Below are 23,910 nucleotides of genomic sequence, written 5' to 3' on the forward strand. Positions count from 1 at the left end.
TTTCTGCTCTAACTGGAGTGGGATTTGTGGGAATATATCTCTATTTGAGTTCCTCTTACCAGAAACAGCCAATCTGCCCTCAGTCTGTTTAGTGCCGTATTCATTGATGACCTTGCAGGTGTAAACTCCAGTGTCTGACTGAAGTGCTGATTTGATTTTCATCTCATATTTCCCATTTGGCAGTTCTTCAACAACATGGCGGCTGTCAGTTTTAATTGTCACTCTGTCTCTCAACCTGGAAATACAAATCAATATATTTCCTCAAATGCACTTAGTATTACATTTATTTCAAGTAAGACAAGACAACATACAGTAGGTATAGCAATGGTATTTTGATAATATCATGTACCACCCTAATGTAATATAACATGTATAATTACATGAGATAAACATACATATGTAATAACATAATACATAACTTTAATTATAGCATAATTATGTAACACATAATTACATATGTAACAGGTAAATGGCACACATACTTATTAATAAGATATGTAATACATAAGATGAAACTATGTCTCACCAGTACACCATGGGTTTGGGCTGCCCACAAACATGAACTGACATGGTGACCTCCTGTCCCTCTGTGACAGCCTGGTCACCCAGGGTTACCTGTTCAGTCATACAAACATGCTTTCAAGTACCACACCATTACTTTTTCTTGAAGAATAACTTTATAGTAGGCATGATAATGTGTATACTGTAAAATGAGTGAAAGAGACTAATAGCTACGTTTGCAAAATGAATAAATAACTAAAAATGAATTCCTCATTAAAACAAGGAAACATACAAGTACTGATTAAGCCATTTAGGATTCTGTTTAACCTTAAAAGTTCAAAGACAAAGCCTGAGGATAAAAAGGTTTCACCATCATGCATAACTTAAAAGTCTTGTTTTAGGGTGTATGTCACAGCTGTCACAGCTGTCACAGAAGGATACAAAATAAATATTTCCTGAACAGTGAATTACTAGAAAGCACTCTGAGTACCTGGAAGGAAGGGGGCTCTTTGAACGCGGACACCTCTGTTCTCTGGGACCAGGAAGTATCATCCAGCTCCATGCCCTCTTCTAAGGGACTCAGGTACTCCTCATCAGAGGGGGCAGGACTGCCTGGGGGGTCCAGAGGAAGACTCAGTTTCCCACGATGCACCTGGACTGGCTCTGAAAGTAGACAGATGGGGGGGCAGAGTGGAATAGGCAGATGGGAGAGGAGGGGGTCAATAACACTGAACCAGCACAAGGTCACAGAAAAAAAGCAAAGCATGGAAGGGGCTAATAATGTGAAAAATGATAGCAGCTGATTAGAACGGATCTGACCCGGATCTGAGCCAGATCTCACCTCTGGGGTGTGATTGCGCTCCGTGTCACTGAATTTTCAGAGGCTAATGAGCTTCGTCTAGGTGACCTTCTCAGTAATAATATCCCTTAATCGCCCACATTCATCTTACTTGCATTAAAAATGAATCTCTCAATGATGTCTGATCGGTCTCTCAGAGATAGGAGGGGAATGATGAGATCATTTAATTTAATTAAATTTGGGCTTTAATCCTTAATTCAAACTTTGATTTAACAAGCATCAGGGTGAGATTGTGTTTAAGAACGAATGTAGAGGTTCTGATGCTGTGAGTGCAAGTGTGTGTAGGTGTGTGTGTGTGCCAGAGAGCATGTGTGTATGTATGAGAGAGAGTGAGTATTTTTAGGGGTAAAGATTAGGCACTCCACAACACTAACCCAGGCAGATGGCTTGGGGACTTGTCAAAGCGAACACAGCTGGAATTATAATTGATTAATCCCTCAATCTCCCACCCAATCACTACACACGCACACACACACACACACACACACACACACACACACACCCGCACACACACACACACACACACGCACACACCCACACACGCACAAACACGCACGCACACACACACACGCACACACACACACACACACACACACACACACACACACACACACACACACACACACACACACAAACACACACACAAACACACACACACACACACACACACACACACACACACACACACACACACACACACACAGGGGAGGTATACATAAACCACAACAGACCTCCTGTTTCAGTGCATGAAATATTCATAAGGACAGTTTCTCTTTGAACTCTCTAAACACATTTGCTAACCACAGCCAAACCACCGCAAAAAAGCACAGCGTTTCCTCGTGTGCCAAGGTGGGCTATTATTGCCCACAGTACTTTTATCTGAGACAGCCTCACCTGTGCATTATTGCTGTGTTCATAACAGTAAGTCAGAAATAGATACAGTAAGGGTGTACCAAGTGGTGTCAGCACCAGACTGCCTCAGCACTGAGCTAACATACACTTGCTAAAGCAAAGCTAAATTTGTAGTTTTTATTGGGTATAAAACCTTCTAGACAATACCATTCTGGATCGGTAATAGTATACTGTAAAAGGGGTCAAATTCCCCTAATAGTCCTCTGCATGTTTCAAGTGTTTATAAATCATGTGTAAAAATCCCAAATACTTTCACAGATGAACACTCTCTAGGCATTGGTAAACTCAATATTTCAAGTAGGCCTTCAGAATTAGCCTACACCACTATTCCCATATAAGACAAGAATCATGCCTATGTCCAACAAGCAAAACCGCAAACAGTTAACAAGTTGACAAGTTCAACAAGACATCCATTAGCCCTGATAAATGATCAGAATCTTCAGATGATTAAACACATTCCAGATGACACAGTTAGGAGCCGACCGAAGAGACAGGATATTTGCAGGCATAAGAAACTGAAGCCATGACAGCAGCAGTGTAAGGCTATACGTCTTTACAAACTAATAAAAAGGAGTATTTGAGGACAGAGGAGAAAAGGTTTCCACGGCATTCAGGAGCTTACCGTTCTGCTCATCTTTAAAAGGAGTCTGTTCACGGCACACACAGACACAGCATTTCCAGTATGTAAACTTGTCAGTGTTCCCATAACCCACTGTCCCGCTAATCTACATAAGCAATCTCTCTCTCTCTTTCCCTCCCTCTCTGTCCTTCTCTCTCAATCTTTAACTTCCCTCTGTCTCCCTCTTTCTATTTCTGTTTCTGTTTCTCACTCACTCTGTCTCTGTCTCACATACATACTACATTTTGTTCTTCATTCTCATACACGAAACTTAGGTTTAGGTGCTTAAGTTTGCATCAGTGGCACCTTCATTACAAACACAGTAAGCCTCCTCTCTCTCTCTCTCTCTCTCTCTCTCTCTCTCTCTCTTTCTCCTCTCTCTCCCTCTCTCTTTCTCTCTCTCTGTCTCTCTCTCTCTTTCTCTCTCTGTCTTTCTCTCTCTCTCTGTGAATGGTAATGATTTTCTCTTTCTCATTCCTTTCCCTTCCCATCTGTTCTCCCATGAGAGTCTTCCCTATTTGTCTCAGGGCTTTGCACATACTTATATAGTGTCTCTGATACTATCTTGGCCGGAAGCATCTGCAGAATGCGTGGGGTTTAATGCATGCTAGCAGTGGGTCTCCACAGCTCCTTAAGCTGGTGATGAGATGGTTACCCACTGGACTGCAGTCTTCTGTGGGGGGGGGGGAGAAAGAGGAGGGGGGGGGGCATCTTGCCTGCCTATCCTGGTCTGACCAGCGTCTTATTCTCACAGTGGGAAATAAAGCAGACCGCAATTATTTCAGGGAAACAAGGGGGTCCTATAAATACACGGTGTGCTGGGAGGCCAAATAAGGGAGCGCAGGCAGGCAGGCAGGCAGGCAGGCAGGCAGGCAGGCAGGCAGGCAGGCAGGCCTGTGGATGGGGCCAGGACCAAGCCGCCTAAAAGCACTTCAACAATAACAGGCAGGCGCCACAGGAGGCCGGCCTGCCGCTGCCACCACCTCCCTCTCTCCCTGCCTCTTTGTTTCATTCTCTCTCTCTCACTCCCTCTCTCCCTGCCTCTTTGCTTGATTCTCTCTCTCTTACTCCCTCTCTCCCTGCCTCTTTGCTTCATTCTCTCTCTCTCTCTCTCTCTCTATGGCTTCCTCCCTACCTCTCTCGCTCTCTCTTTCCTTGCCTGCCTGCCGATCTGACTGGGCGGCCATTGTGAGACGGTCTGGGGGAGGCAGAGATGTGGGCGGCTCCTGGTGAGCCAATAGCGGGTTGAATCACTGCTGCCTAAGTGTGATATTTGGAGATGAAGAGGCCCTTTGAGGTGTAGTCGAAGCGACTGAAGGCTTTTTTTGTTTTTTTTGGCGGTGTGGTGAAAGAAAAGAGGTGCGAGAGGCAGAATGCATGATTCATCCCTCTGATCATTTCCAGCAAAGGGGTTTGTGCATGATCTCATTAAGGCTTGGCTCGGCATAGTATGACTGCTGTCAAAATATTGCATCAGATCCTTAAAACACAGTAGTGACTGTTAATGCCATGAGGTGGCCATGAAGGAGTCTTTATGGTTAGTTTACGCTAACAACACTCTAGACTGAGAGGAACACTTTTACCAAGCTGAAAAAAAAGTGAGATTTGTGTAGACGTCCAAGCACCAGACTGGATGTGGATGGTTCGAGTGGCGATGTGAATGGAGAGAGTGGTGATAGCGGGTGAGAGGATGAGGTGTGGGTCCCACTCACCTGCCCTGATATAGAGGGTTGCTGAGGCGGAGGCCTGTCCCGTCGTGTTGATGGCGGTCACGTGATATGTCCCCGCGTCACCCGGCTTCATCTGTCTGATGGTGAGAGAGTGGCGCTCCCCCTCAGCCTTCAGGCCGTGTGTGGAGCTGTTTGTCATCTCAGTCTCCCCCTTCCTCCACCTCACTACAAGTCACAGACACACAGACACACAGACACACACACACACACGCATACACACACACACGCACGCACGCACGCACACACACACACACACACACACACACACACACACACACACACACACACACACACACACACACACACACACACACACACACACACACACACACACACACACACACACACACACACACACACACACACACACACACGCACACACACACACACATAGAGCACCTTTAATTTCACCAGCTCTACAAGTGATCACTAATGCCAGCAGAAGACATTAAAAAATGCATCTGATCATCACACATCTCAGTTGGACACTGTAGCATATACTGTACACAATTGCATATACTGTAGGTAGACACACAAATCACACACACATTCACAAACACACACTTACACACACACACACGCACACACACACAGACACTCTGGAGAAGGGGTTACGAGATTGAAAAGACACAACAATGGTGGTCCATCAACCCTTGGGTCACTGGCTGACCTCCATCAGATTGATTGTCACTGGGTTTAAATCACCACCCCCTCAGCTAGTGGCCTGGATCCATTGTCATTGACTCTCCATCCCACCCCCACCAAAACACACTCAAAGGAAGTGAGAGAAAGATATGGTGGTTATTCTGTAATGCATCCTGTAAACTTGGCATTGTCATTATGGGTAGCTGGACATTTTTCTGTTCTGATCATTTTCATTTGTTTTATATTCTTTTTGAAGCAGTCAGGATCATTCTTCAATGAAAATAAACGTATTATCAAATAAGAATTTAAATATAATTACAAAAATAAGAATTTAGGATTCTAATAATCAATTTAATGGATCAGAAAAAAACGTAAAACTATTATTATACCCATAATGACGTGCGATATGATACAATAATATTCTTCAACCCGAGTACCAGGCAGGCTATATTTAGAGTGAAGGCATGGCAAGGAATGCAGCTGTGGTCCTGTCTAACAGCTTGCCTTGTGGGAGGGGGCTTCCAGAGATGACGCACTTGAGCTGCACCTCGGCCCCAGTGCAGGCCTCCGTGTCCCTCAGAGGTGTCTGGAAGTGGGGAGCCTCCGCTGGGGTCTCTTCGGCTGACATGTAGGAGTCATCGGAGGAGTCCGCTGGAAGGTGGCAGCCACAGAAATGCGTCACTTGTTTATATTAGTGTGGGAAAGTATGTGTATGCTCGCTGGCCTCTTGTCAAGTGGTATAGGGGAGATACTGAATTGAACTGGGTCACACACGCCTGAATCAAGCCACTTGAAATACATATCTGAACTGTGATTTGAATTGAACTGAACCTATTTAAAATCAAATGCATGTTCAGTTCAGTTCAACTGAATTAAAGACTCATCTGTACTGGAAATACTGAAATACCTGCGAACCCAGACAAATGAACTAGCTGACCCACATATCTCATGACCATTAAAGTTGAATGGAACCATACTGAGTGAAGAGGCTACCAACCAAATGTGTGTTTTTATATGATGTTCCTATAAATATGAATTTGTAACAATGTGTGCTTATTTGAGAAGTGCATTAATTGGAAACACTTGATGAACATTGATATTGGATTAAAATAAACTGAAATCAATTAAGTACATTGCAACTAAAGCAACTTTACATAAATAAATAAATAAACACAATAAAGACAAAAATAGTGGTGGAATAGATTTTGTTGCCATGAGACTATAGTAGCATTGTTTCTTGGATGATGACTACCTAGTTACCCACAAACACAAAAGAAACAGCCTGACCTATTTCTCTTCTGACTGAAACGAGCAGTTGGGGACGTTTTGCTCAAAATTTTGTGCATGAAAAGGGCAGCAAGGGATAATTTTAGCACAACCTTCAGGCACCCTAGTGCTTCACTTCACGCGTATCATTATTCACCACAAATAGGTTGTCTCACCTTGTTCAGGTGATGTTGGACAACTGTGATGTGTCTTCCCCCGACTTCTCTGGTTCCTCCCTTTCCTTCCTTCTCTTCTTGTTCTCCTTTGCTCTATCCTATCTTCTTCTTCCTCATCCTCCTCTTCCATGGTTTCATCTTGAACAACGATGGTGGGGATGGTCAGTTTCAACCCCAGGGAGGGCCCTCTATGTAGTTTCTCCTCCTTGGCCCTCTGAGATGTTGAGACAGGTGCAGGCACTGAGCTGGCCAGCCGTGAGGGCTTCAGAGGTTGCTGGACCGGTACCTCTTTTGTTGGTGTGGATGCCTTCTGTAAATGAGGGCTCGAAGATTTCCGTTCTTTCTTGGCAACTGGCTGCTCAGTCTCCTGCTTTGGTGCCATTTCTTTGAGGGGCTGGGGAATTGACGGGGTTGGGGATTCTCTGGATGAACTCTTGCGTGGCAGTCTGGGCGAACACTGGCCTGGTAAGTTGATCGCTGGGAATATCCGAGGCTTGGCTTCACCTCCTCTCTCTGTCTCTGTTTTTCTGATCAGTGTGTCTTTTCCGGTCTGTGTCTCAAATCTTACAGAGCGTGATGGATCTTGGTCCTTCAGAGGCTGTTTCTCCTCTGTTCCTCTTTGAAGATCACTTTGTGTTCTGACTGAGGTCTGTGGTGGCTGTACTTTTCCAGGCTCTGCAGCCTTTGTTTCGAGCCTTTTCTCTCGATCTTGAAGTTTTTGAACGACCTCGGGTGAGATAGGCTCAAGTTTGCCCAAGAACTGCTTGTCTGTCTCGCAGAGCTGTTCTGTGGACATAGCCTTTTTCAGGCTGGGCCTCCCGACAAGATGTTTAATTCGGTGGAGCTCCTCCGTGAATTTACTCTGAAAATTCTGGACTTTCTGAGCATAGCTTCTGCCGCTGCTGCTGCTGCTACCCTCCTCCAGCGAAGATGCCTTCTGCTTGAAGAATGACCTCTTCAGAGCCACGTCTGATATCGCTTTGTCTTTTGTGGCTCCTGTCTGTTTGCTCCGGTCGTCTGAGTCGATGGACGCTGCTCGCCCGAACTTCATCCAGGAGCGACCTGACGCTGACCCCTTCAGCACGTCCACGCTGTGCCTGCGCTCCTCGAAGGCTCGTACCTTGTCGAAGATCCTGGAGCCGGTTCGAGAAAGTGTCGGGGTCTGGCAGGTCATAGAGTCTCTGCGTGAATCCTGAGAGTCACTGCTCTGGGAGGACGCGTAGGACTTGGAGCTTTTCGCTTTCGCCTTAACATCAATGATCTCCTGGTGGGTCATGAGGCCACCCAAGCTCTGCTGGTGGCCAGTGTCACTGGGCAACGATGCGTCAGGTCCAGGTTCATCAGAACCAGGCAGGGGGGATGTCACGGAGGAACACTGTTGTGTTTGACCCAGTGGGGACTGAACACTGGGGGTGCTGACCTTTAAAAGGGTGTCCACTTGGTTCCTGGAATGTGGGCAGTTGGGGAAAATGTATGGTTAGGGCAATGGTCTTCCAGTGGGGGAAAGGTTGGGTTGGTAATGGCCACACCATTAAGGATGCATGTTAGAGAGGGAGACTGGGGGAAATCAGTTTGTAGGTGCACAGAGCAATCTTTTGGTGGAATTCAACATTAAGATCTAATGCTGACAATGGGTATCTATCACTTTGGATACAGATACGTTTAGAATGATGTTTTTGTTAATGTGACTATGAAAAAAATAGGCACTTTAATCTTACTGATCATATAAACTATATAAAACATGCGTGATAATTGAAAGAAACATGCCATGTCACAGCAACCGAAAAACAGTGACATGCAAACACTCCATCATTTTTTAATTAATTTACTTTCTGGTTCACTTTTGTAACTATTCGTAAACATTTAATGCATATTACATATTATAAATAACACTCTATATGTTACAATACATAATATGAATATGGTCTTACTACTTGTCAGATAAACTGTTATAAAGTATTTACAAAATGTTTATGAATGGTTACACAAATAACCTCATTCAAAGATGGAATCCCTTAAACAAGTATGGAGTCAAAGGAAAGCATGGGTTTTCAAAGAAAAGGTCTTGAGAAATAACTGATGACAAATGTCAACTAAAACAAAAGGATGGAAAACTAAAAAGTGACTAGATTTTGGGTTTGTATAGACTTCTGTCTGTCAGTATAATTGTAAATGGGCCTGTTTTGGTTTTTGGTCATTTTTTTGTTGCGTCCCCTCTGCCCCTGCTCTCAAGGATGTATATTCAAAGTCCTTCCTCCGTAGAGGCTAAACATGCTGCCACAGTAATCGCTGCCTAGCGACGTGCTTTCCTCCGACTCCCACGAGGGCCGGGCCACACTGGCCTGGGATGCCCGCAGCAGGGCCTCCACGCCCAGGTGCCTGACGGGGGGGCTCTCTACACCCCCCAGGTGTGCTTGCCTGCCAGGCTGAGATGGGTCTGCCAGGCCGGGGGGTCTGGAGCCGAGGGGGAACACCTCCCTCCCCACCACAGGGTCCTGGACACCTCTGGGGTCGTGACCATAAGGATCCAATGTGCGGTCAGCCATCTTCATACCTAAGAACAATACAAACACACAAATACTGTTGTGTTGGTAAAACATATACACTGCGCAATGTCACCACATACTGTAGCTACACTGCCACATGCAGTAGCTGCACTGTAGGTTGGAAAATAATTGAATTGATTACCTAAGACATGAACATAAACACTTTGAGCAGCCACTGTTGAATGCCATTGTATTGGAGGCTAGAAATTCTTGAGTGTACATTTTCACCAGCACAATTAGTATTCAGCCAGAATGAGAACAAACAGTGGTTAAAAACGAACACAATATGCCCACTGGGGGAGTCCTGTTTTGCTCTGAATCTGAATAAACATTAAGTGTGGGCAGCTTTGTTTGCCAGAGGCGAGAACAAATGTTGAATCAATCAGTTTGGCTGAACAGCAAAAAAAACCTTTCCTATTCTTTTTGCTCCTTTAGAGCTGTCATTATCACTGTTACCGTGCCAACATAAACTGTAGAGAGTTTGAACAGTGATTTGTGTGTGCTACACGGCAACCGATGACAGCACATGAATTTGATTTGTGTTACTCGTGAACTCCTCAGGTTCTATAATTAGACTGGTGACTTCTCTTTGCATCTGTGTAGTTTTTTTCATGAGAGAGGACTGTAGAGGTGGAAAACCAGACATTTAAAAAGCCTCATCAAAGTTTATACCGGCTTCTCCTTCCTAAAAGCATTGGCTAAGCTGTTAAGTGACTGTGGTCCTCTCCTGTGTACGGATACAGTTTCCCCAAACAATTCACATTGACATATATATCTTGAGGACATTTAAACCTATTTGACTATAAAATATATTCATACAAATGATTTAACAAAATTAAATCAATGTACTTTCGATTTGTATTAGGATAAGGACAGAAAACTGTGTCTGAGTGTCTGTCAAGAGCACAGGTAAGCACAGACAGACACTTCGAAAGACAGATAATTACCTGTCTGGCCCTGCGCTCCTTTGCCTCGCTCTCTGGTCTCCATGGGGACCTGCGCCTCCGCCGTCTCATCCTCGGTATTCTCTGAGTCTAGAGAGGAGAAGGAGGAGGAGGAGGAGGAGGAGGAGGAGGAAGAGCAAGGGGCCAAATAACATTAAACACAGCAACCCAAATCACATTTCATGCCGACATGACTGAGAATAGGGGGCAGATAAGCTGAACAGGTGGCATCCAGGTGCATTAGAGGACCATGATTCACCCTTCCCGCCCCCTCCACCCCCCCACCCCCCACCCCCTTTGCCATCCAGCCCTTCTCCATCAAGCCTCTTCAAAACAACACTGCAAATAGACTGACATGAAATATAACAAGGGTGAGCACTGAAGCAGCCTGCTTTTCCAAAAGTAAGTTTGCTTGGCAGATGAGAATACAGCATGTGTGCTATGACTAATGTTTTCTTTCTCAGCAGTGCTCGCAAGACAATGCTGACGCACAAACGTCAAGACTCATTTCACAGCCTACGCCACACTGCCCTACCTACAGTATGCCAGAGCACAGGGGGAGTTATGAAATACACAACAAATACAAAGTGTTTCTCTTCATATATGAAGACAGAAAAACCTTTCCTCTAGTGCTTACGGCTGCCTTATTAGAGGACTACTCTGCATATGAAACAGAAAGACAAGAAGACAAAAAAAACGTGTTTCAATATAGAGCATATTTTTGCATTTTAAATAGTCTCAATGAGGGAATGAAAAGGGGGAATGGGAGACTGGAGATCAGTCGGATAAAAGAAGTGCAGCAGTGAAAGATGTTTTTGTTTTGTTTTATTTGTTGTTGTTTTTTACCAGAGGTTTGCTTCCTGCAGGAGCGGAAAACTTCACTTCCATAGTGGCAGCAAAAAAGGGGTAAACAGAGAAGCACAGTTACCATAGAAACCAGCGTCTTAGTCTGACACACACATACACACACACACACACACACACACACAATCACACACAGGTGTGCATTCTTTACACAACCTATCCGACCCAAATACAAACAAATACACGTACACAAAAAAACACATGCAGACCCATATTCGCACACAACCACGCTCCACTGAAATACACACCCAAGATCAACCTGACAGTGCACACAGCTTGCTTGGATTATGACAAGCAATTTCATGGCTTCACTTTGTATCAGTCTACTGACTTTAAAGTATAAAAGAGACAGTTCTAGGCTACAGTGGCTTATACACACCCATGGAAATAATACTTCAAGCCCAAATATTTATAAGATAATCACAAGGAATGACTAAACTGATAAGATTAACCTATACCTAATCAAGCATAACAAGTCTTTAACGGGTTTCTAAATCACCGGTGTCCAGGTCCTACGCAACACTGCGCAGTCATTGCTTCAATTAAGAGCTGTTGCTACACAAGCTCATATTGAACATGCATCTGTCAAACACATTGCCATTGTGTCAGCTTTGTCCATGACTACAATAATCATCTAACCTGAGGTATCAAAGACAGCTTTGCCCGTGACTACAGTAGCCATCTAACCTGAGGTAAAAAAGACAGCTTTGCCCGTGACTACAGTAGCCATCTAACCTGAGGTAAAAAAGACAGCTTTGCCCGTGACTACAGTAGCCATCTAACCTGAGGTAAAAAAGACAGCTTTGTCCATGACTACAGTAAACATCTAACCTGAGGTATTAAAGAGCTTTGTCCATGACTACAGTAAACATCTAACCTGAGGTATTAAAGAGCTTTGTCCATGACTACAGTAAACATCTAACCTGAGGTATTAAAGACAGCTTTGTCCATGACTACAGTAAACATCTAACCTGAGGTATTAAAGACAGCTTTGTCCATGACTACAGTAAACATCTAACCTGAGGTATTAAAGACAGCCTTGTCCATGACTACAGTAATCATCTAACCTGAGATATAAACCTACACACACCATGAGTAAATCTCCCAAAGGTCCGGTTGGAGTGGCCAGTTTTCTGCAAGAAAATGAAATCTCACTTTAAAACACATTACATAATGGATAATATCATCCATAGATCAGATGAGTATGTCTTAGAATGTGTCATTGATTTACATAGTGTAATGAAATAAAACATTTGTAATTGTACATTTAAAACCCCTGCTGTTTAGTATATGTTCTATATACCAGATAGATACATCTTAGAAGGTGTTATTGATTGAAATTAAATGAAATTAAATACGTGCAAGTTTCCACCCTAAGGATTCCTAGATTAATCCACCTACTGTGCTCCCTCCTCGGAGCATCCTGAGCGAGCGCCTGTATGGTGCCGAGTCCCGGTGGCAGACGGCGCTAGTTTACCGTAGCTTCATGTTGCCGCGGCACTGTTGTGTATTTCATCACTCCGGGAATGACTGCGCAGTCGGTAGATAATCTCTCCTCTCTGCCTCCTCTTTCCTTCTTTTTTTTCCTATCTCTCTTTTTTTATTTCATTTATTTGGTCGCCCCACCATTTCCAGCAGTTGAGGCGCGTGCTGCTCTGCTACCCTGGCAACAAGACATAAAAATGGCCCCAGAAGTACTCCCAATATCACTGATTTCACTGATGTAGAAGCCTTTAATAATTTTAGGCAACTGCGCAGCAACACCGATTCTCTGGCAACCACACAACTGTTTGTCTACAGGCTACAGCTCGTACAGTGTGAATTATCGGTCAAACATGGCCGGTAAACTAGATCCTCTCTGGTGTTTGGTGTTTGGCTGTGGGAAGTGTGTCAATGATATGCAGTTCCTGACAGGTGACCTTATGCTGTCTAGACACGGCGATAGGAAGCTGGCATTGAGAAAAGAGTGTGAGGAGGAACACAAGGAACTCTTTACTCACCTGGAACCTCTTCTTTGACCAGATCTTCTTCATGATTTCATCAAGTCCAAAATGTGCAGAATAAAATCAATGGGGCACCTGTTGGTAGCTTGATGGATAACACCTCAAGAGATTGACCTTTTTACTCCAGCAAACTAAACAACATCATGGGTTTGTTGGTTTTGTTTTGTTTAAGGAATCAAATGACTGAATTACGAATATTAGGAATAAAAGAGAAAGGAGTCCAGTCTGCTTCAGAATCGGTCCACTGGTTCTTGTGTGAATCCCTCCAGTAGATGCTGTGCATGAGCCCCTGTGAGCGTCAGGTGTGGGAGCAGCTGATCTCGCTCTCGGCATCCCTCAGCCGCGCACATCCTCCTCCAGGGGGGGGAAGGGGAAACAAAAGGAGCCCCAGCCTCAGGTTCAGCTGCGGCTGCTGGTGGTGCTGCTGGTGGTGGTGGTGGTGTAGTGGAGGCAGAGGCTCCAGAGCGGAGAAAAGAGCATCGCTGGCCAGGAGGGGGACCCACAGCGGGGAACCGAGGTCAGAACCTAGAGGAGGGTGGGACGGGGGAAGCTTACCGGCATCAGGACAATAGCAGAGGAAAAATATGCCGCCCGCACTTGCAGACTCCCTTTCTCTCTCTGTTCCTTGCCTCTTTCTCTCTTTCTCTCGCACTCCTCCTCCTCTCTCTTTCTCTCACACAGACGCTTGCTCTCTCTCACACAAACCCCCTCTCTTTTACTCTCTGACACTCTCTCTCTCTCTCTCTCTCTCTCTCCCTTGCCCACTCTCTCTGTGACGTCACTCACAGCCTCAAGCAATAAAAGTGAGAGAACAAGAGAGAGGGAGGGCAAAAGCTTAGCGCATCCCACAGATGCTATAGGCTCTGTCAGAGAGGGGGTGAGAAAAGAGAGAGCAAAGGAAATGGAGGGATGCCTATTCCCAAAGTGAAAACACTGCAAATGTTCCATTACATCTCCTCTCTTTGCCTTTCCCCCTCGCCCATTAGTATCTCCAGAGAGAAAGAAAGAGGGAGAGATAGAGAGAAGGGGGTGGAGGGAGAGAGGGGCAGTGTGATAAAAAGAGAAATAGGGTGTTAAGGGGGAGGCGAGAGAGAGAGATAAAGAGAGAGAGAGAGAGAAAGAGAGAGAGAGAGGGAAAGGAAAAGGTGGCAGAGTGTGGGAAGAGATGGAAGAGGAAGAGAGAGAGAGAGAGAGAGAGAGAGAGAGAGAGCAGCTCTCAGCTCACATCACATGAATTATCCATTGGGAGTCTGTCTGGAGCTGTGATGTCACAGTAACTGAGGGAGTGGCTGGGGATGCTGGAACTGTGATGAACAGCAACCTGAAAGTGACATCAGTTCCTCTCCGCACAGCTTCAGCACCGGTCTGCAGCACCCAGCCCAGAGTCCCATCTCTCCAGTGCCCATTAGCATTGTGACACTACAGTACACATCTCCATATTTGATGCATTGGCTATTACCAGCTCTCCCATCTCATGCATACAAATATCCCCACGCTCACTTTCACATACAGCCACATACAGTGGGGAAGAAGGATCTGTACAGAGTCTGAGTTATGTGAAGTAAGATGAACACGCCGCGTGCAGTAGGCAGTGCCATCTGCGCTCGCATCAATTTGAATATGGTCCTGTTTGTGATAAATCACAGCTGGTTATTTTAAATGCAGGCTCACACCAGTGGCATCATATGCTGTTTGAAGCACATAGTCTAATTAACTGGTACACGCACACACACTCTGTCAAGCTCACAGAAACGTCTGTCACTGGATGTGAATCCATCAAATGAGAGGGAAAATAATTAGAGACCTTACAGGCCCAAGCCATATCCTGATGAAAGTGTCCAATGCCTGAGATTGAGAAAACACATTTGGCTTATTAGGTGTTTCTGCCATTTGTGTCTTTTTCCCCCTTCCCGACCATTACATTTTATTGATAAATCATTACTGTGTGTACAAAGCGACGGGAGAATGTGCTGCCCCTCTTTCTGGCCAGCTCGTATAGTCAGCAGTCGCTAAAGCGTTACACACACACACACACACACACACAGAGAGACACACACAAATCGTCTCGGGGGACTTCTTGCAAACGCATGCAAATCAATAAAAACACTCTGCGCTTAACGCAAGACAAGCTGCCCGCTTCACATCTCACTTAACCAGGATCGATGTGGACAGAAGATGGTATCCAAACACACTCCAAATGCACAATTACCCTTATTAAAAAAATGGGAAGGAATAAGCAGACATGGGGATGAATCCTCAATGAGGAAACACAACTTGGACAGACATTTTGACTGAGCAAGGGAAACTAACAGTGGATATGGGAAACTAAGAGTGACTGTTCATTATTAGTTTTTAAAGCATTTGGTTAGCTCGCTTTTTTTTGTGGTTTGGGTGAACCACATTTAAAAAAAATGGCCTGAGATTGAACGAATGCATGGGGCACTAACTGCATGTGATAAACAAAGAATACACCATTCTGATTTCTTCACAACAACCCAAAATGAATAGCACCCAAAATGAACAGCACGATCATTTATTTCTTGTAGCCACATTGTCTGCAGCGAAACCGACAAAATGGATATAGTCACAGAACAGGGTACTTGGTTCATCACCATGGCGACAGTCAATGTGTGCAAAATATTAAAGGAATCAGCAGCAGTGTCAGCAGACAAGCATTCACAGGACCCTTTCCGCTGGTCGTGCAGGCTGCATTTGGCCATTTGCATCCATCACATCCCACTGACTGAACGCCTTCTGTCTCAGCACTTAATGCTTATCTGTCCATTGGGTTGCTGCGTCCGGTGACCTCAATGTCGTAAGTTCAGATCCTGGGAGACCGACAGGTTCAGCACCGACTGCCTGGATCAGCATGGATCGAATAGATCTAGTCCACCCCTGTGATCTAGACCAGATCTAACAAAGGCCCGGCACATAAGGGGCAAGTCTGGTCCAGATCTTTCCCACGGATAGCTATAGTGTTTGTGTTCTCAGAGGAGGACATGTTGTTCACTGAAATCTTCCACCCCAGTGTGTGGTGGTCCTATCACAAGGCTGTTGCCAGACTACATCTGCCAATTAACAGGTTGAACCCAGTGACTGTTTCCCACAGTAATCTGTGGAGCCTCGTTCTCCACTGCCGGCTGTGATTTCCTGAGATAGCCTTGTCATTATCTGACCAATAGTCTAAAAAACAATGCTTTAAAAAGTGGCTACTGGGTGAAACGACACAGTCCTTACTATTTCGAATTATGTGTGGTAATGTGTCTTTCTCAGTGAAGAGCATATCAAAGTTTGATAAAAAAAAATACAGTTTAGTACCATCTAACTGCTCTTAGCATGACCAACTCAGTGCCATGTCTCCAACACATAACACCATGTTCATGTTTGCTGAAACATTGGCCCTCTCTTTGTTTTACGTCACACAACACGGTGGGGCTTTGTAACATGAGCCCAAAGGTATGCCACCTCAATTAATGGCAGGGGACTCACTCCTAAAGGGACGCAGTTTGTGTGTGTGTTTGTGTGTGTGTGTGTGTGTGTGTGTGTGCATGGTGTGTGTGTGTGTGTGTGTGTGTGTGTGTGTGTGTGTGTGTGTGTGTGGTGGGGGTGGGGGGGTTCTGAAACTAGACCGGAGCTCTTAATCCTGCTCTGGATTGTGAACAGGCGGGGTGGGGGTGACATTTAGGAGGCGAGCAAGCACACAAACACGTCCAGAGAGTCACACCAGCGTCTTGTCAACACTCTTTGTAGAGGAGAATTTATTACGCCACTGGACACGAACACGGACGCGGAGCATTTAGTGCAGGTTAATTACGGCAGGGCGGGGGGGGGGATGGTTGTGTGTTTGTTTTTTTCGGGTGGAGCTGCAGAGACATCAATAAACAGCCTGTTCGTGGAGCACTGGGAGACTCTTCGTTAATGCTACACGCTCAACTCGACTCAGCGCAAACATAATAAAAGCTTTCCATTACACAGCTTGGAGTCAATAAACATGTCCTACAGGCCGCCTAAATAAATGATTACAAACTAATTTCAGTTCCTACACAGATTGCATCCCACCCACTCACTGCTCTGTCATTTCACAGTGTAATGGAAGCCATGGGTTTTATGACATGGAGGAGGATCTAATGTCTCTTTGAAAATGTGTGAATTATGTCAAACAATTAAGCACTGCCTGAAAGTCCAGCACAGAACTGATTTAACATACACCCAGATCCTCTTACATGCAAAAAGTTCATTAATAAACTGTCATAAAATAACTCACAAAGATGTAATATTTGTCATAGTCTCAGTGTGGTTAGTATCTATCCGCTCAGAAAGCAGGGGATACATTTTGACCTTGTGTGTTGCTGCTCAGGAATTCAGCTTGTTCTTATATTGCTGAGCACTCAGGCACTTTAGGGCTTTATCTTATCGCAATGTTTCAGACTTTCAGCACAGGCACTGTGTTCAAACTCTAAGACTCTAAAAAAGATAGTCAGAGAGGGAGGGGGGAGAGAGAGAGAGAAAGAGAAAGAGAGGGAGGACAGGATTGAGGTTTGTGTCTTGCAAACTAAAATTAGGAGTTATCCATAGCTTGCGACCAGACGGACAGCAGCAGTTTTGCATGTAGACTGCAGCTCAGCGGGGGGAGCAATCTCTCCACAGTACCCAGCTGCTAGGGTATAGTGCTTTTTACACAACCACATTACTGCTGTGTGTGTCTGGTATCCAGTTCAGCAGTAGCAAGAAAACATTAGCAAAACATTAGCAACACTTTGAGCAGACTTTAAGACTTGTCTCCACAAAGAGGTACAGTAGCCTATGTGACTTTCAAATGCCCTTAACATATGGTTTCAGCAATGTGGATATGAATTATTCAGTTCACAAGGGTTTCATAAGACCTTAAGTGTTCCACCACACTGCTTCAACTGTTATGAATCATAACAGGAAAATCCTGGTAAAACCAAAAATGACATAAAGCGTATACTGCTCATGTGATCCCACATGACATTGTACTTTTCTGAGTATGAACACATTCAAAACAACAACATGTTTAAAAATACAAAGATAATACTTGGTCTGTAGCAATAAGGATATTGATAATAACTAAAGACACAATGCATGTCGACACATAGTAGCGTCCTGATACAGTCTATCTATTGTAGCGTGCCAGAATGTTGTGCTTCTGTGAGTGTGCGTAATGTAATGTCCTTCCCGTGATTCTAGGAGTTCCATGTCAATGTTACTTCTGTGATTAGTATACAAAGTTAGAATGTGCCCTGTGTAAGCGTGCGTAACTAGTGCGTAATTCTGTTTTTCATTTAGTCTGTGTTGTGTGTAATGCCCTGGTGTAATTTTAGTGTCTTTGTTTACCCTTGCCCTGTGTGTTGTGTCTGTGTATAAGATCCCTGTCATCCTGCACATTCAGTATCAGTCCTGAATTCTGTGTGTGGTTGATAATAAAGTTTTCTGTTTCAATGGTGATAGTGCAACAATGTGCAAGCTTGAAAGTAACTAGTGTCAATGACCTGTTTATAACAAATACAAATATTATATATAATCATTGGATAACGATATATAATGTGTAGTATATTGTCATAAAGTACATTGCGTTACACTCAAGTGTGTGTGCTGAAATGTGCATTACACTCAAATGTGTGTTGTCCCTGTTTGCAAGTAATTACAGTGAGAAAAGAATTCAGGACTTAACTATGCATCAAAGTCATTTGCCATCCATCTAATTACAACTGTAAGCCAAAGTGGCAAAACGTCTGTTTCTGCCAGACATCCCTAATCTCAAAATACAGTGCCATACCCTGAACCTTGAGATTCTCATATTACACTTAAAATAAAGTGCATTTTTATCAGACATTCTACTGATTAAGAACCCAAGTGTAGGTCTCCAAGACTGACAACCATTCAGAGAAGCATGCAGCTTGAATATATGATACCCTGGCAAACAGATGTCAGAGTTCAGCCGACACATCCAAAACCGTCTCGTCCTCTGTCACAGAAATACTGGCATAGTCTCTCTAAGAATAGGCAGACTCCCCAGTATGTCAGCCTACAGAACATAGGCTAGTCTTACACACCAACCAAGACGTGTCCATTTTAAGCATTACAGTACGATGCCTATAACTGGCAAGACAGCTAGTGTAAAACAGATATTCCACGATAGATATTGTGACCCAGTTACTAAGAATTACAAGCAAGCTTACTGGAGACACTTCTTTCTTTTCCCCAGGTTATGAAAAGCTCCCTATTGCAAAACGCAGCACCATTGATCTTGCAGTAAATATCAGCATGTCAAAGGTCCGCTTTCATCCAGCACCCAAGAGCCGGAAATCAAACAAAGCCATTTCTGGCTTCCCTGCCAAATAGTGATTAGCTGCAGGGGGTAGAACATGGAAATGTCATCCATTGCCCCAGAACATTTAACATGAAGTGAAAGCATAATGATTGTGCTCAAAAGACCATGGTCACCCATTTTGCCCCTAATTCATAATGTAAGCCTGTTTATAGAATGAACTAATGGAACTGGAACTAGAACTGTAATTGTACTAGAACGTTTGCTCCATCCCTATCTAGTCATCTCTTTGATGCATTTTCTCTCTCACAGATTTAGTTGTAGACTGGGTAACCGAAAAACAACAATTTTCACTTCATTAACCTTAAGCGACTGACATTCATTATTTAACTTATGTAAATGAGCACCCCATACCATAACCTTCTTTATCAATAAATCATGGCTCATACACCTTCAGTTATTCTTTCAGGTGTCTGACTCACGATTTAAAGAGTATTTTGGGCAGGTTGGCTCGTCGTTCTGCTCATGCATCAGTGTAATAACGCTAGCCTCCAGCTGTCTCATAGAGCTGTGTGGCTTCAGTGCCTCTGAGATTGATTTGCTCTGAGGAGGGATAGAAATGAAAGGACAGCATTTGCATATAGACACCCAGCGGCCTCTGAGCCTTTCATGGTTGAGTAACAGCCATGGAACAGAGTCCTGTTGTAAACTTATGACACATTTTACAAAATCACTTTCACCGACACCCCCGGCAACAGGGTCATGAGTCCCAGTTGTGTGTTTGTGTGTGTGTGTGTGTGTGTGTGTGTGTGTGTGTGTGTGTGTGTGTATGTGTGTGAGTGTGTGTGTGTGTGTGTGTGTGTGTGTGTGTGTGTGTGTGTGTGTGTGTGTGTGTGTGTGTGTGTGTGTGTGTGTGTGTGTGTGTGTGTGTGTGTGTGTGTGTGTTATGTGTGTGAGTGTGTGTGTAAGACAAAGATAGAGATCCACATATAGACATATAGATGCAAATGTGTGCATGAAACTAACATAGAAGGAGAGGATGGATACAGACATTATTGTCTCTCCTTTAGATTGTTTCTTTAATGTATGTGTTGTGTATGGGTTGGGTATTATTTCTGTTATGTCCATAACGCTGGCGTCAACAGAGCTCTGACAGACGCCAAACGCAGCTCACCTTTCTGTTTCTTCTTGCTGGGGCCCCCAAAACTGTCCCTCCTGACGCTCCTCAAAGACTTCCTCGCATCCAGCAGCTCTCTCCTAATCATGATTCCTCCTCGATGAATATCTCTCCGAAGACTTCTTTACTTCCCCCCAAAACACACACACACCTCCTCTGTCGCTCTCTTTCTCTGTCCTCCCCACTCTCAGGGTATCTCCAGGGCCCCCCCGAGTCCCGTCCGTGGACACCCCAAAATCTGCTCTGCCTGCCCGGGGACAGTGAGTGGGTCTGAGGGGCTATTTCTGGAGGCACATAATACACCTCCTCTGTACCCCTCTGGTGCCCAGCCTCTACACTAATTCCAGCAGATTACACTCAGGGAAGAGCCGACCTTCACGCCTGCAGGGGAAATGTGCTGCCTTGTGCATAAACACACTCACACTCTTGTAGTGTGTGAGCACACACATAGACAAACTTACACACACACACACACACACACACACACACACACACACACACACACACACACACACACACACACACACACACACACACACACACACAAACACACACACAAACACACATACAAACAGACACATTTATCATGTGGACATACATGATGCAACCAAATGCATGCCTAAAATGCTTTAAAAATGCTTTCAGAAACTTTCACACAGGACTATATGCATCCATACGCATCCAGCAGTTTTGATTGACATGCCTGTTTGTGTAACCTGAAGTTCTCCACTACAACTATCTTGTTGCCATGGACACACACACACACACACACACACACACACACTCTCTCTCTCTCTCTCTCACACACACACACACACACATTCTGTTGAATTTAGACATACTTCATTACAATCATCATCGACACTGACATCATGGCTGTCGTCATGACCACCACCACATGACCATCACCTCCCCCAGTCCCCTCCTCCTCACAGGGATTGACTCAGACACAATAAAGCCTGAGGTATGTCTATGAAGTGAAGCTATTATAACGTATGATGTGTACTAGAGTAAAGAGCTGAAACCAGATACATAGCACATACCAGCACATAAATATCTAGAGAGATAGAGAGGGATGGAGAGAGAGGGCGGGGGGTAGAGTGAGGGAGAGAGAGAGATGGAGAGAGATAGAGAGAGAGAGGGAGAGATAGAGAGAATCAAAGAGAGGGAGGTAGAGAGAGATGGAGAGATGGAGAGAGAGGGAGCAAAGTGGTGACAGATCAGACAGCTGTAACCCTTGCTCAGTCATGACTGGGGATTGTCACGCAAAGTTGACTTTCACCAGTGTGTGTGTGTGTGTGTGTGTGTGTGTGTGTGTGTGGGTGGGTGTGGGTGTGTGATTGTGTGAGCGAACCTATGTTTGTATATGTGTGTGTATGTGCATATGAGAGATAAAGTCTGCGTGTGAAAGAGAGACAGAGTGATTGAAAGTGTGTGTGTGTGTGTGTGTGTGTGTGTGTGTGATTGTGTGTGTGTATATCTGTGTGTGTGTGTGTGCAAGTGTGTGTGTGTGTGTGTGTGTGTGTGTGTGTGTGTGTGTGTGTGTGTGTGTATGTGTGTGTGTGTGTGTGTGTGCGCGTACATGACAGATAGACAGGCATCACACTCAGCCAAAGGTCACGATCAGCCCATGGTGGGTGTGAGAGAAGGAACCCATACCCTGCCTCAGCTGTGCCCAAACTTCAGCCGCCTGCGAGCCAGCCAGCCTGCCCTGCACAGTGATTATGATCTGGCCTCGGTGACGCCACACGGCACTGAGCATCATTGAGCATCATGCCGTGATTCAGCACTCTCAGTGAGTCACACGCTGGAGGAAATAAATAGTGGTGACTAGGTCTTAGTCTTTTATCACACAGCGCCAGACCACTCAGTCCACCCCAGGGACAAACCAAAACGTTTTAGCGGCTAGAGTGAAAAATGAAAGTCAGGGTGACCGGACCTCTCTACAGGCTACAGGAGAGTAGCATTTGTGGTTTTAATGTTACATTCAGGCTGATGGAGATTAAAAAACTAAAGTATGTGTGATTGTTCTCGGTAAGTTAGGTAATATCAAAACACTGGTGTTTGCAAATGGTCATTCTTAGGTCTTCATATTCACCGTTTGTGAGTACATGCTTAGATAAGTGACCTTTTCACCTCTTAAAAGTCTTGGTAACATTTGTCCTAGACACCCTCATTTTTAAGGTATAACATCCAGCAGGGACGTGCACAGGAATTTTGAAGGGCAGTTTCTCTGCCCTGGAAAAAAGGGGCAAAACATTCTTTTTTTGTCACAGCCGCTGCCACGCCCCTGTCATCTGATCGTACATTTTTCCACTATCATTTAAACTCTCACTAACCGCCACTGCAACGCCCCCGTCATCTGATCGCAAATTTTGCCAATATCATTTTAAACTGTCACTAACCGTTGCTGCCATGCCCCCGTCCCCTGATCGCAAATATACATATTTCCTGTGGAAGGGCAACTTCAGTTGAGGAGGGCAAACGGGCAACCATAGCCCACTCCTGTGCACGTCACTGACATCCAGCCTCAGTCTCTCATGCAATTTATTGTTACTTTTTTACCTGGGGACCATTGACACACATATGCACAGACAGATGCTGACAGATTCTTTGCTATTGCAACTGAAAATGAAGAAGGCATGACTCAAATGATCTGTCTCTGCAGATTACATCTGAGGGCCCATGTGACTGACTGTGGTGTACTCCGGTCTCACCACAATTGCACACTGATTCCATTTACAGTCAACACCTCTTAAATTGCTTTTAGATCATGTGGGAAAGAACCAGTTCAAAAATCTACCTCTCTGTCATCATTTACTAATCAGATCATAATGGCATCACTGAAAAAGTTATCTAGACTTTTTTTTTCCCCTGTCAGAAATAAGCTGAGACTGAAACATGTATAACCCTGATCTGGCATGCCAAAGACTTGCTAATTCTCTATGCAGTTTCACTCATGGTCATCATCATAGCAGCTGTAGCTTTAGCTCATCTTACCCTCTCCCAGGTCCAGCACGGCCAGCACAGCACTGCTCCTGGCCTCCCCCCGAGCATTCACTGCGACGCAGGTGTAGAGGCCTCCGTCAGAGGGCTGGCAGTCTCTGATCCACAGTCCACCTGGGTCCCGCTCGTTGCTAGCAACCGGCATGTCGCCATGGTACCAGTGGAGCGCGGGCTCGGGGTAGCCCCCGACCGACACCCGGAGACGCACGTCACACCCAGTCGCCACGGCACCGCGCTTGAGCTTGCGTAGGAAGACGGGCGGCGCCGAAGCAGGCCGATCCTGGCCCAAAACGTCCACGCCTTCAGGTCCCCGTGCAGAGGGCATCACAACTCTCTCTGGTACGGCTCTTGAGGGAAACTGTGCCCTTCGCAT

The 23,910-nt window shown here is 45.0% G+C and overlaps 1 protein-coding gene across 1 annotated transcript in view; it reads right to left on the reverse strand.

Moving 5' to 3' along the window:
- The window catches only part of spega (striated muscle enriched protein kinase a), a gene marked incomplete at its 5' end in the record, with an annotated part of 43,301 nt that extends 19,391 nt beyond the window's left edge, over positions 1 to 23,910 (reverse strand). Inside the window, 9 exons of the mRNA XM_080834440.1 lie at positions 60 to 235; positions 527 to 615; positions 992 to 1,164; positions 4,604 to 4,786; positions 5,771 to 5,917; positions 6,709 to 8,153; positions 9,127 to 9,262; positions 10,202 to 10,288; positions 23,532 to 23,910. Coding sequence (XP_080690566.1) covers positions 60 to 235; positions 527 to 615; positions 992 to 1,164; positions 4,604 to 4,786; positions 5,771 to 5,917; positions 6,709 to 8,153; positions 9,127 to 9,262; positions 10,202 to 10,288; positions 23,532 to 23,910 — 2,815 coding nt within the window. The remainder of the gene's footprint in view (positions 1 to 59; positions 236 to 526; positions 616 to 991; positions 1,165 to 4,603; positions 4,787 to 5,770; positions 5,918 to 6,708; positions 8,154 to 9,126; positions 9,263 to 10,201; positions 10,289 to 23,531) is intronic.

Source organism: Sprattus sprattus, assembly GCF_963457725.1.
Source record: "Sprattus sprattus genome assembly, chromosome: 3".
NCBI lineage: Eukaryota > Metazoa > Chordata > Actinopteri > Clupeiformes > Clupeidae > Sprattus > Sprattus sprattus.